The sequence below is a fragment of the Parasteatoda tepidariorum genome, chromosome 9, assembly GCF_043381705.1.
Source record: "Parasteatoda tepidariorum isolate YZ-2023 chromosome 9, CAS_Ptep_4.0, whole genome shotgun sequence".
Lineage (NCBI taxonomy): Eukaryota > Metazoa > Arthropoda > Arachnida > Araneae > Theridiidae > Parasteatoda > Parasteatoda tepidariorum.
Genome location: NC_092212.1, coordinates 69,047,041 through 69,062,306, shown reverse-complemented (window position 1 = coordinate 69,062,306; position 15,266 = coordinate 69,047,041). Strand labels below are relative to the sequence as shown.

Below are 15,266 nucleotides of genomic sequence, written 5' to 3'. Positions count from 1 at the left end.
ACACATCTGAAAACATTACATAGCTGCTAACATAGATAGGGAAACAATCCAATAGACTAAACGAAATAATATAAATTTCATAATTGTTGCATAATGTACTTAATATTTTACATATAGGAAATTTTAGGGATTTTTATACTCATCGAAATAGAAAACTACACCATTTATGATTGACATTAAACATACTTGAAATGTTATGCATTATATTTACTTATAATTTCAAATATTATTAGGCATTTAATTCATCAATAGTTAAGAGTTTTTTTTAATTCATTTTGAAAGACTTCTGAATTTAAAAAATCTGAACATTTTAGAACAAAAAAAGTTTTGAACTGATTTCAATAAATGAGGTTTGCTTCCTTATGCATTAGTAATACTTACTTAAATATTCTATCAAGCAAGTGATAGTCTATACAAAAATTCTATTTCAATAGGGATTTTTTTTAGAAAACTTACTCAATTTTAGAGAGTTTACTGAAATGTACAAAAACTAGGTTAATTTTAATAAAACCAGTAGAAAATGGGAAAATTCAGTAGAGTTGGCAGCTATGCAATTATATTTTTAGGTCAAGAAATAATGATAACCATGAATGCATTTTATTCGAGGAACTAATTCATGTTACCAATAAAATTTGTTTTTAAAAATAAAACATATAAACTGACCAATATATAATATGCTTAATTATATTAACCAATTCAGCTCCATAGCTTCTAAGATACAAACCATAAAAATAAACCTCAAAACAAACAAAGAAAATGAAACATTTACATAAGTTAAAGAAAAAAATATTAAAATTCTTTGTAAAAGAATATCCACATCTTTAAAATATCATAAAACTATCCATAAAAAGTGTTTTTGGGAAGATTTCTCAACAAAAAAAAAGGATCTTTCATCATTATAAAAAAAAAATAATAAATGTATGAAAAAGAAAATACTTGAAAATTTTTTTTAACTAGCCTTTATTTGAATTCATGAAAATGAAATCTTACAATTAAAAAATAATTATATGTAATGTAGAGAATATATATATTTAATCAAGTTAGACACTCCTTTCATTTTTTAATTCATTGTACTTAAATAATCAAAATTCTGAAATGACTAGCAACAATTCTCATGTTTTAAATTTTATAAACAACAAAAATTAAATCAATTTGACAACTTGTAGAGGGTATAGAGAAAAAGAGCAACATTTAAACATAAGAAATATTTATCACAGGGTGCGTAGCCAAATTATTCAACAAAAAATAAGCATTTAAAAAATATTTTTAAGCACTTTAAAAAAATATCATAATTAGGCAGGGTTGGAAAGTTTTTGACAATTGACGGTTTTATTTTGTTTTAAGCGTCATGTAAAAAAAAAACTTTTACCATTGTTTTCGACAATAATCATGAAATTTTAAATCATGTAAAACGAATGGCGTTTTCATATGTTACGGACTGACAATATGCCGAAGTAGATTGGGGTTGAGTTAATTCTGAAAACGTTGAATAGAACAATGTGAACTGTGTCTTTTTGCATAATTCGTAGAGAAAATCAGCATGGTGAAGGAAAAATATCATTTTGAAAAAGGGAAAATTAAGCACTCCCAATGAAAAAAGCACCTTTAAGGGCTTTTAAAAAATGAAAATAAGCACCTTTAAGCACTTTTTAAACACGATACGCACCCTGTTATCAATATATAAGTTAAATCTGTTTATTTCAGGGGTCTCATACCTTTTAAAATGATCAAAATTAGAGTTTTCTTTCAATTTTTAGCTCTTAGGTTTATAAAATACTTAAATAAAAATTTATCAATTAATAGAGGTCTTTTACTGGGTCTTATTTAACCTAAGTCCAAAGTTTCACAGGCAAGCCGGGTCCTTTTAAGAAAAAAATGAAGTTTTAAAAAGTAAAAATATGAGAAAAGTCATAAAAATGTGCATTATAAAAAATGATAAAAATCTGCTTTTAAATGATAAAAATGCACTTTTAACCTGTAATTTACTGTCAAATTTACGAACTTAGAACAACTAAATTAAGAAGCTTAGATTGTGTTACTATACTTATTATTAAAACTTTAATTTAAAAATAATTAACGAGAAAAGTACTTCAGAATCTTTCAATAAAAATTATTTACTGACGAAAGTTGAAACTGCAACGCACAAAATCAAGAGCTAGCGAAATTTAAGAACATTTGTTCATAATCATTTCTTTCCAACCTTTAAAGGGTGACAAATGTGTTAATTGCATTTATCGCTTTTCTTAATAATTGTATTTCTCATCTTTTATTCTTATGTACTAAAATAATAATCAGATGAAATCCTCCTGCAAAAAAACTACAAACAGAAAATTAAGTTGCAATAAGAAGAAAAATAAAAAACATAGTTGAAAAACAACTCTCACTTTTTTGAATTATGACATCGTGGCAAAGCTTAAATAACAAAGACACAAAGCAGATTTTTCTTTTTTTAAAGGATATGTATAATTTGCACTGAATCACTACTTTTTCATTCTATAATTATCCTCTGAATGTTTTGCTTTTTACAAAATAGCTTTTTTTCAAATAAGATTTCTTTATAGCAAATTAACTTCACAAAATAATTTACTTTTAGACATTACAATTGCTTTAAAAACAAAGTTAAGCTTCTTTTTTTTTGCAATACTATGTAAAAATAAACTACTACTAGCATTAACTAGAATTTTTATCCATTGTATTTACAGGGTATCTGCTACATTTTAGATTTTCAAATTCAGGACTTTAAAGACTAATTCCAAAAAATTTAAAAAACACAATAATAAATTTAAAAAAGTATAATAACATTAATTGAAATGATAGGTATAACCAAAACAGTTATACTCTGAATCTTCATATTTCTAGATTTTAAATTTAAAAAACAGAGTAAAGAAAGAGTTGTAGCAATAAAATTGCTGAAAGAAATACAATAGCTAATTTTTTTTTCTTCTTTTTTTCGGCAGAATTATATTCTAAAGATACTTTTCTTGTACATCAGAAAGGAAAGAAATACTAATGATTTTTCTGTTCTCATTGCGGAATAAAAAAAATTGGCCAATGACTGGCTTGCTTCAGCTAAAATTTTAAATTGATAAAATAAAAAATTCTGAAATCATAGAAGTTTAAAAGATAATACCCTCTAGAAATTATGTTTTTTCTTTTATTTTTTGAAAAACATCTATATGACATAATAAAACATTTTATATTTTAATAAAATATTACTGTGAGCGGGGATTTTATTACAAATTCAGATATTCGAAACACCATAAAATTGGGGGGGGGGATTCCATTTTAAAAATTAGATTTTTCGGCACCTAAATCCATGATTTTTTCTTAAAAAATAGTTTAAATCATGACATTTAATGACAAATTTTGTTCAATGCCCAAACTCAAGACTTTCCATGATTTTTCGGCTGCATAGATGCCCTGTTTATAGAAAATTAACTTCAGTCACCATACTTTCGCAAAATAACTTGCTTTTAGACATTACAATTGCCTTCAAAACAAAGTTAAGCTTTTTAAAATGAACCACTAGTATTTTTAAAATGAACCACTAGTATTAACCAGAATTTTTATTCATTGTATTTAGAAATCTGGAAATGAAATACAATAATGGTTTAGTAACACTGATTGTGTGAATGTAGTGATCACAAAAAGTAGGAACACACCTTTGGGGTCACAAAAAAATAAAACTTAAGGAATCACTTTAGTGTTCTAATTCATTTGTACCATGAGATGCATAGATTTTTTTTTGTATTGAACATTTCAATTTGCCGGCGGCATTCAACGAATCCTGTACCAAACTATTAAATAAAAATTTGCATCATATGAAAATATCAGTGAGATAAAAAATCAAGCATAGTGTTTGCGCCATACAGCAGCAATAACCTAGTTGCACAATTTATAAAAATGTGTAACCACTTTTTTTTTCTTCAGAAAATGTTAATCAAACTGATTTCCTTTAAATTAATACTTTTTAAAGTGAATTCATTTCTAAAACAGTAGCTGAAGTAATTAATACAACGTAAGCTTAGTATACTGCTATGCGATAGAAAAATCAACATAAGTGTAAAAATTCAAAATTGAGATTTTTATATACTTGACATTACTGCTGATAAGCTATTTATCACAAGGAAATGCTTTATTTAATCTTATTTTTCTATTACTGTGTAGGCAGATTTTTATACAAAAAATAAGCACCTTTTAAGTATTCTTTAAGCACTTAGTAAATATTTTTAATCACTTTCCATAAACAAAGAAAAAATCACAATTAGGATCAGTGTTGCAATAAAAAAAATAATTTCTACATTGCTTAAAATCCTTAATTTATAAACATAAAATCATTACAATTCAAAAACATTTTCAAAAACTTTACATAATCATGATGACATAACTAGTTTATAATAAATATTGCAGAGAAAATTGTGAAAAATCATGCATTTTTTGTAATTACGAACGAGAATGGATATGGCAAAGAAAAAAAAAATCTTCTTAAAAGAGAAATAGTTTTCAAGCTACTTTTCTCAAAATCCATTATGAAGCACGCTATTTTTTTTTAAAAAAAAAAATGCATGGCAGGATAATAATTTATGCTCAGTTTTTAGTTTAGCTATTACTTAAAACTTATAGATTCAGCACATAAAATATTACTCTTATTCTGCAATACATCTGATTCAGAAAATTCAGTGATCAAAATAAGAAATTAATTATGGCAGTTTTCAATGAACGAATAGCCTGAAGAACAATCAATTCTTATTCAGCCTAAACTATAAAGTAATTAAGAAGCTTCATACCTGCTTTTTTAGAGCATTTCCTTTTTTTAAACAAGTATGAATCCCCTTAAAAAAGTCAAAAACATTATTGAGGAACTTTCATAGACTCAAGTAAAGGTAAAAGTTTTGATTTAAGTACAAATATACATGACTAAATACATACAAAAAATTTACCAAAGCATTTGATAATTACAATTTTTTGTTTGCTGGAATTCAATAATTATTTCTATAAAATGATTTATTTGGTACAAATGGTGAGCATAACACTATTTTCTATAAACATTCCGTTAAAGAACAGTTTTAAAGATAGGTAAGCAAATTCATAGCAGTAGACAGTGATGAAAAGGATAAGAGTTTTCATCTGAGCCACAACTTTAACCGCAAGGCATCAACTCCGTTTAGATAGTATCTAAACAGTCTTTTGTCACGAACAAATCCTAAATTTTCATAAAGTTTGAGGGCTGGTCTGTTAGTAATCTCAGTTTCTAAAACAACCTAAAAATCAATATAAAAAAAATTAGTATTAGTAAAATAATATGCACAAAAACTATTTCTAAAAATGTATAGTAAAAAATATGATTTTAGATTATTAATTATAAAATCTATTAAAATGTGTTCCCCAAAAAATTCTTCGAAAAATTATTCTCCAAATAATACTTTCCCGAATATTTGGTCAAATATTCCGCAAAAGGGCTGAATACGGAATAGTGGCTAAATATTCGTTACATCCCTATATACAAACTAGCAATAAATTATTGAAGAAAAAATTTTTTAATTATTAAATGAAATATCAGAAGTTTTAACTAAAGCATAAAAAATAAATATCACAAATTTTAACTAAAGCATAAAAATATATATAATGCAAGTATAATGATTGGGGAAAAAAGTTCCAATAAATTATTCATGTCAAAAAACATTAAGCATAAAAATATTTTACTAAACAAAAATTGAGTGAAAATAAAACTAAAATAAAAAAACTTATCATGAAATAATACAAACCTCATCAGCATTGTCTTCAACCATAGCGTGAATTGCTTTTAGTACTAAATTTGATCCTATAAAGATAAGTAAATACAAGATCATTAAAAGTACATAAAAAATAATAATAAATATGTAATGCAGTCATAATAAAGAATATTAATAAATAAGTAATTAATTAATAGATTAATTAATAATAAATAGGTAATGCAATAATAAATGCAATTACCTAAGGATTAATAATTACTCTTCTATTTGAAAAAAACTTTTAATGTTTGATTAATTTGGTTATGAAATTACATAATTCGTATCTTTTTTGTCATATTTTAAACAATAATAAAAGAAAGTTATTTAACAATAAGAACCATTGTTAATAGACATAAGAAAACAAAATTTTAAAACTTAAGAGCAAATTTATGACTCTTATTATTATTGAGATAAAGTTTAAATAATCTAATTACAAGTATTCAAATAGTTATGAATATTTTTTGTTTTCATTTAATACATTCATTTATGAATACATTTGTATTAATACATTTTGTTCCAACTATAGTTTCAAAGAAATCAAAATATTAATTTTGAAAGGTAAAATGAATAGATAGGAAAAAAAATTTATTTCTTTATCTTTTAAATTTTTCATTGGAAATTAACTTAGCATTTTTCTGTTCTTTTTTTTTTATTCTTATTAGGACAAAAATTATTTAGAATGTTAACACTTAGTTTAAGTTATAATTTTAACAACATTATATCTGAATTTTGCAATTTTCCTTCTCATTTTTTTTTTTAAATTGTGAGTATAAATAAGATTTTGGTTACTTAATTATGTATTACAGGAATTTGCAATTTCAGTTTTAATTATTTGTTTATATTTCTTAATTTCAGATTAATTGTATAAATATAAGTATAAATAAAGATAGATAAAGAATAAAACTTCCACTCAAGTAAAAAGTTAACAGAAATTTTACTGGTCCGCTTGGATGGAAAGCTTTACTGGACTCAGGCAAAAGATGTACAAAAATTGAAAATATGCATAATTTAAAAATTTCCACCAGGGTCACTTCCTAACCATTTCTAAACTATAAACAATTTAGATGAAATATACAAATATTTTAAAATGTAAAAGAAACAACATTATGTTCTTCAAATTATTATAGAGCAACTGGTGCAATTAAGAAAAAAATGGTTCATGAAATTAAAAAAATAATTGTGTTTTTCCAATTAATTGTAATAGCTGTTCCTTTGTGTAATTACTGCCCCTGTATTCATAAATGCATTTTAAAAATACAAACAAGAGTTAAAATATTAAATATTATTTAAAATGTTTTCCTATACTTATTGGTTTTTTGATTCATAGCAAAAAGATTAAATAGTTTCTTTGTGTTTAAGTGAGGAGACAGTAATTACATCTTTCATGCAATTACACTTTAAAGCTGTCACTAAATTTTTATTTTTAAAGTTTTATTCGTGGCTAGCCATTAATTTCTATACTGAAAGGCATGGTCTTAATGTTAAAGTTATCAACATTAGTTAATTAACCCCCTGACATACGAAGACCTCTGGGAGACGTCATTTATTTCTTATGTCATAGCAATAATTGACGTGTCTAAGACGTCTTCAGCACAGAGATGCCAACTTGCCCCGGACAGCAAATAAATATTTTAAAGTGGTAGTTTATCAATTGTGATTCCTGGTTTAATAAATTCAATTTAGTAGATTTTTATCCACCATTATTTCTAAATAATTCGTAGGCTTACATAATTCGCCACTTTATAGTAGTTATGTCATGCTATACTCTTAAAAAGCAAGTAAAAATAGTTAAATATTTGCAAAATTTAGTTTGTAGTTATATACCATTTTTTATTATTTTGACGTGTCCGGAGCAGTTTGCATTTCTGTCAACATTCCGTTGCGAGTTGCTGTTTACAGTGCAATCAAAGATCATTTCTATATCAAGAAATGATATGTCAAGGGGTTAAGAGATGAACTTTTCCAAATTGTTTTAGGCAAAAGTTAAAATTTTAAGAAAACTCCCCTAAAATATGGAATTTTTAAAACATTTCTTGAAATTAAGAGTAACTTAAGAAAAGGTGCTCACCAATTTTCTTTTTTCTATATTTTTTATCGACTGCTAGCATTGCAATGTAACCTCTTCGACTATGTTTTTTATGTACGTCTAGCTTGCACACAATGGCTCCCACACATTGTTCACCATATTGAGCCTTATGAAATAAAAACAACTTGTTAAAAAAAAACATTTACAAAAATTTTAAAAACACACAGATTCACTACTTCATGAAACAGAGTTACTATAACACCATGTGTACCACCGAACCAAGAGCAGTGGTCATAAAAACTACCTTATTTTTGTAGTTAACTACAACTACTTATGAACTATAGTCACCTCACTACTTTTCCGAGATGAAGTTCACCAGAGAATTTAGTGTACACTAATGTTCAAAATTGTTTTGAATAAAACAAAATTGGGTTATTTAAAGATGAGGAATTATTACGAAATATTTCGCTCATCTTTACATGTGCTAATTTGTTATTACAAATCAAATCTCGACAGCAAATATTTAATTTCAGGAATGTTTGGAAATTATCAAATATTTGCGATTTTTTGTAACTAACACTTTATTTCTTCCAGAACTCAAAATTTTCTTTTAGGACTGAAAGAACATTGAAAATTAAAGAGAAAATATGTGCTCTTCCCTTGAAATAATATCAATGCTTCAAGAGTGTACATTAAGAGTCACAAGTACATCACAAATGTACAAGGGGGAAGTACGAGTATACAGTGCACAGAAAAATAAACGGATCACCTTAATGGTTCGAAGGGATGACCACAAGTCTGCAAATCAATAAGAGCAGACGATAATTTAAGTTATGAAATCAGACACAAATATGTACTTTTCCTAAATAATATACCTTCCTAAATATATACCTTTCTTTCAAAGGATTCTGATTTCTGAGGCTCAAAATATACAGGAGGAACTGCAATTTGGGAAATACGGTCCTAGTAGTTTCGTCAGGACAGGAGTCCAAAGTTTTTTGTGTGTTATTTAAATTTTTTGCACATTTCGCTGTATCCCGGGAACTACTTAAGCAAATTTAAAAATTTTTGCACACAATTATAAAATTCATTTGTCCAAAGAAAATTCCGTACAAAAAATTATTTTTAGTAAATATTTATTATTTAATAATAGATGAAAAAATTTTTAATTCTAAGGTATAAAACTTTTTGCTTCATTTTAAAGAATATAATTTTACATGGCAAAATACAAAATTTGAAGGAAATCGGTCGAATAGTTCCTGAGAAATTTAATCTTAAATATCTGACTTTTTTTTTTAAATTCAATTTCTGATGAACTTTTTAACAGATTTTGCCATGTAAAATTATAATCTTTAAAATGGTGCAAAAAATTATATACCTTACAATTCAAGATTTTTCCAACCATTTTTAAAAGAAATAATAAACATTTACTATCTTAGTTCAGAGATTAGAGAATATTATTTACCAATAATAATAATATTTACTATCTATTATAAATATTTACTATCTATTATAAATATTTACTATCTAAATAATAAATATTTATCATTTTGGATAAACGAATCTTATAATTGTGTGCAAAAATTCACTTAAAAAGTTCCCTCAATATAGCAAAATACAAAAAAAAAAGTAAAATTAGCATTAAGAGATCAAAACTTTGGAGGGCTTTCCCAATCAATCTACAGGTACCATATTTTCGGGATTGCGACTACTCCCAATATTTTTAATGTCAGAAATCCGAATTCGTTAAAAAAAGGTATATTTATTCAGAGAAAGTACGTTTTTGTGCCTGATTTCGTAACTTAAAAATATCATATGCACTTATTAATAAGCATATTTGAAGTCATCTCCTCGAGCCATTAAGACTGAGTCTTAGAACATGAATATTTCATTATTAGATTAAAAGTTATTCAAGGTAGTCCGTTTTTTATTTTGCACACTGTACATTTAAAGGTGTGGCCAAAGTGATAAAAAAAGTTATTATTTGTAATAGCTTGTTTAGATACTAGTAATATATAATTCCCATTAAAGCTTAATTCCACAAGGGCCGTCTCATTATGTCTATTAACGATCATGTAATGATTTGGACCAATCATATTCAAAAAATTAGTTTCACTTTAACCTAAACATTACAATAAAAGTTATAAATTACATTACATTAAAAGTAGCTGCCAAGATTCGCTACAAACAGTTTTTTATTGCACTACTCGCTATGCTAGTTACTTTTAAAAGCAGCACACTATACTACCTAAAAAAAGTAGCAACTACAGTAGTTTCGCTCCTTGTAGCACGCTTCTTTTGACCACTGACCAAGAGTAAGAATATATCATTACCATATTACATTTACAGAGTGCGTAGCTAAATCTCTCAACAAAAAATAAGCACCCTTGAAGTACTTTTTAAGCACTAACATAAACAAAATGCAAAATAATTTTCGAAGACTTTACATGATCACGATTAAAATAACTAGTTCTGACAAAGAACTCTTTTCTTGATTATATTAGTCATTATAAAATGATCAAGAGATTTTCCGGTTCGACATCAGAGGGTGGAAAATGAAGCCTGAAATTGAGAATATCTTGCAAAATGCAGCAGAGTTGCGCACGAGAGTGCAATAATATCACCGAGCCCAGCTCATAATATGTGGCGAAAATCGACATGGTACAGAAAAAAAATCTCACTTTTGAAAAGGGGAAATTGAGTATTTTTTTAAAAAAAAAAAACAATGAAAAAAGCACCTTTAAGGGCTTTTAAAAAATTAAAATAAAAAATAAGCACATTTAAACAGTTTTTAAAAATGTTATGCACCATGATTAAAGGTGTACAACCTGCTTCTTTAAATGATCAATATGAGCCAAAAAATTACTTAATTTACATAATAAAAATATACAAATATTTTTCAAACCAATTGTAATAATTAAAAATATATATATATAATTAATGCATCAAAATTCTAAAATGCAGAGTTACCAATTAAAATTTTCAAATATTTTAGCTTTTAGTTGTTTTTTTTTTTTTAAAATAATTATCAGTTTTATCATATTTGTAATTTGACGATTTTTTTAAAAATTAATCTTTAAAGTAATTTACGTACAGTAAAAAGTTTTACAAAAACAATCAATATAAAATATTTATTGTAATTTAATTTTATTAAATAAAACAACTTTCGTAACACTTTAAATTTTTAAAATAATACAGTTTTAGTTTTTAAGACAAATTAATACTGCTCCAATTAAATATAGGAATAATTCAATTACCTAAAAAGTAAACTTATTACAAGCAATGTAAGCCCTTATATATGAACTATAGTAAAGGTAAATTTTGTCGTTATTTATTTTTTAAAATAAGATTAAAATATTTCTTTCTTTTGTTTTTAATTCTTCAAATTTGACACAAATATTTACAATTGAAAATAGTCAATATAAAGATTTGATAAAAAAAACTTTGTCTTTATATCTAATTCTATTATTAAAATTATATGTAATAAAACAGTAAATCTATAAGTAGACTATATTAACTTCATTAAAGTTAATATTTAAGACATTTATAGAAGCAACTTTATAGCTATACTTTAAAATATATGTATATATATAATTTTTAGAATTTCTGATACTTTAAGCGAGCTAGTAGAAACATGGTTAATTTGTGAGGGGAAAAAATGTTAGGTTTCACGAATTTTTTTTTGCTCAAAATTATTTGCACAAATTAATTTTTCATTTCTCTAAATAAATAATATTTGATATATAATACTCTGTAACCCTGGCCTGGAACACAAAATATTTTACTCAAGAAGAAGGAAGGTCAATAATCAAGAACCCTAAATATAATATAATTGAACCTCGATAGATTGTTGAACACTATAAACCTCTATAAATTGTTTGTTTTCTCATATTTATCTTTTTTCAACTCTCCCGTTGCTTATGCTAATCTGATAACCAGTGTTCATTCTAGATCTTAAAAAGGATAGGGTGCTAGAAACTGAGATTTCCTCCTTAAAAGGCACCTATCATAAAATAGGGCATTGTTCACAAATATTTGCATAACTTTTAAGACATTCAAAATATACAAAGTTTTTAATTTCATCATTAAAGTTTTTTTAAGATCATTAGTTTAAATTAAAAATAATTCCTCAGTTAAATTCACACATTCTATTAATTATTCTTAAAACGAGGGTAAGTAAATGTTGCGTGTTGTAGGAATAACTTATTAAAATTATCTGGAATTTAAAAAGGATGTCAAAATGAATGCAAGAACAATAATTGTGATAACTGCCTAAAAAGCGATCGAAAATTAAGGTGGACTTACGTTGGAATCAAGCGTGTGAAAAGGTGATTACTAAAATATGAAATTCGCAAGCCATACCATTGTAGTCATTTCATCATAATCGAAAAAACCATGGGAAAATAATCAAGTAACAACAAACAGCTATAAAAAAAGATTAATGACGTAGATTTACAATAAAATGGATTAAGTAAGTCAAAAAATGACTCTCTAAACCGAAAAACTAACTTGTTGAAATAAGATTGCATAAAAATTATCAGAATAAGAAAAAACAAGCGGAAATGGTCAGATATGTGGATTTACGATAGATTCGCTCAGAATAGAACGCCTTCAAAAAGATAACTCAATTCGAAATTCATATGTCGTAAATGCATTAAATATATCGGAGAAAATTCGAAAACCAAATGCAAAAAATTATAAACTGCCAAATGAACTATTATGTTGCTTGGAAAATTTGTGCTGATAAATTAGCAAGTATTATAGGATCGAAATGAACTTTCTAAAAGATTTAAAATCATCAGAGAAAATTCGAAACCTTAAAATATCAGAGAAAATTCGAAAACCAAATGCAAAAGGTCAAAAAATTATTAACTGCCAAAAGAACTATTATGTTGTCTAGAAAGTTTGTGCTGATAATTTGTCTACTATTATAGGATCGAAATGATCTTTCTAAAAGACTTAATATCATCAGAGAAAATTCAAAACCCTAAAATATCAGAGAAAATTCGAAAGTCAAATGCAAAAAAATTATAAACTGCCAAAAGAATTATGCTGTTTGGAAAGTTTGTGCTGATAAATTATCTAATATTATAGGATCAAAATGATCTTTTCAAAAGACATCATCTGACGATGGGAAATTACAATGGAATCATCACAAATCGAACGTCATAAGAAGATTGTAGCAAAAATATCTGATTTTTAAAAATTATGTGAAAAGGGCCGATAAAATGATAAATAACTGTCGAAAAACATATCAGAAAACGATGAGAAATTGTGATAGAATTGTTGCGAATCAAACATGTCAAAAAGTGATAATGCTAGTTTGAAATTCACACGTCGTAATAACTATTAAAATATAGAATTTGAAAAACCATGTCAGAAAAGGCTGAAAAATTATAGTTTTCAAAAAAATTTTATCAAACGAAGATAAATTATGATCGTTTCATCACAAATCATAGCATTAAATAGTGATAACTCAAATTCGAATTTTGAATATCGTATTAAATCTCACAAAAATATCAGGGGAAAAAAATATTAAAAAGCTCGATAATGTATATTATAATATATTACTAGTCCGTAGATGTTTTTACTGGTACTTTATTCTTTTTAGATTTTCTTCAAGTCTTTTAAAGTTTAGATTAGATTTTCTTTTTCAAAAAAAAAAAAAAGGCTTAAGTAATTTTATATGAAAACTTCAATACTGAGAATGTCACACTTACGATAAAAAAACGCTATTTTGTTACAAACCAAAACAGTCTTTTAACATCAATTGCTGGTCTGAGAGATCATTAACAACTATTTTTTTGGTGGTCTAAGTCCAATATCAACCAAGTTAATTGGTCTAGGACCAACGGACCAGGCCATCATAATTTCATGCCAGAAAAGTCTCTTAAACTGAAACCATGATACTGCTCACTATCATATTAACAGGTTAAAAATTTTATTCTAAATAATTAACTAAATACACGCTAAATTGCAATATTGATATAAAGATAAAAGATTATAATTATTAATATTATCAACTAAATAAAATAAAAACCTTATATCATTAAACAAAAGCTTAATTGTTAATTAGTAACATTACATTTCTTAACTTATTTGTTTAAGAAAAAATCTGCTTGATATATATATTTCAATATTGCCATCTTATATTATCACTTTAGCATATCCTGATGTACTTTCATGCAATACATAAACAAGCTTTACCACAAAAATGCTACTAAAACTAGAAAAACTTACTATATATTTCAGTAGTGATATTAGTCATCTACTTTCATTAATTAATAATCTACTTTCATCAACAACAAAAAAAAACCAGATATTTTAAATCAAACATATGTTACAAAACACATTTTCCTGCAATTGAATGCACCTTTTAATGTTATTAAATCTGTATTTAAGAATCAAGCAAATACTATTATTATAATAAAAGATACATGTTTTTATGCCATTGGCTTTGCTCTAATATCATTAAACATATGCTGAATGTTACCTACCAAAAAGCATAATTTTGGCCAATTGTGTATAAAATACCTATAAGTATAAATAGAATAAGGTTCTGAAAGGTCTTTCTGAATCAATCTCATGATATCTGGCATTTGACTTTCAGAATGATATCCATGATAAGTTATGTTTACATCGTTTGAAATTTCTAAATTTATGCTTCCAATGGGAGGAACAGCCTCAATTTTTTCAATTTGAACATCACGAATTGAATTTAAAGCGCTATCATGAACTTTAGAGGATAATTCTAGCGAAGGACAAGAGGGATTTTCATCAATCGTTGTGACATTGCTTTCAAGAGACTCGAAATTGGTCCTGGAAATTTCTACACAGTGTTTGGGCGGCTCACACGTCCTGTGATTGAGTTTTTCTAAATTAGAATTGAACACTTCAAATTTATTACATTTATTTATACCATTCACAGCTATGTCAACAAATTTCATATCTTCGTGCAAAGTTTTGTGACACCCATTTAAAAGACCACAATTACTAGAATCTTTACAGATGTGTAACTTTTCACGAAGATCGTCTGCTAATTCGGGAAGGTTTGCAGACGATTTATTATCGATTTTTTCACTGAATGATGTAACTTGGGTCTCATTATCAATCGAGTTATCACAGGCACCGTTTATATTGGATCCAACTACAGGATCATTAAGCCTAACATCTACGTTCCTTATGTTTATGTCGAGAGTAGATTGATTTTCCATGTTTACAAATTGACTATTAACTATAGGAAAATCGTTTCACACAGTACATTACACAATTAAATGTGGATATTGAAACACGTTCCTCGAATATTCACTTCGTAGAATCACTCATGATCTCATTATCATCAACTTCCAGTCCAGACAAAAACAAGGACGAGGAAAATTGATTTCATTTCGATTCAAAACTTTTATAATAATGTATTTCTTTTTTAAATAATCACAATCATCTAAGAATATTAGTTGTGTCATAAATAT

General features: G+C 26.2%; 1 protein-coding gene across 1 annotated transcript; it reads right to left on the bottom strand.

The window, feature by feature from the left end:
* Positions 1-3,553: 3,553 nt before the first annotated feature.
* Positions 3,554-15,211, bottom strand: LOC107442896 (uncharacterized). The gene is made up of 4 exons (XM_016056575.3): positions 14,295-15,211; positions 7,840-7,963; positions 5,766-5,821; positions 3,554-5,261 (listed from the first exon to the last, which is right to left on the bottom strand). Exons 1-4 carry the CDS (start codon positions 15,009-15,011, stop codon positions 5,124-5,126), a joined length of 1,035 nt encoding a protein of 344 aa, XP_015912061.1. The 5' UTR covers positions 15,012-15,211; the 3' UTR covers positions 3,554-5,123.
* Positions 15,212-15,266: the final 55 nt, after the last annotated feature.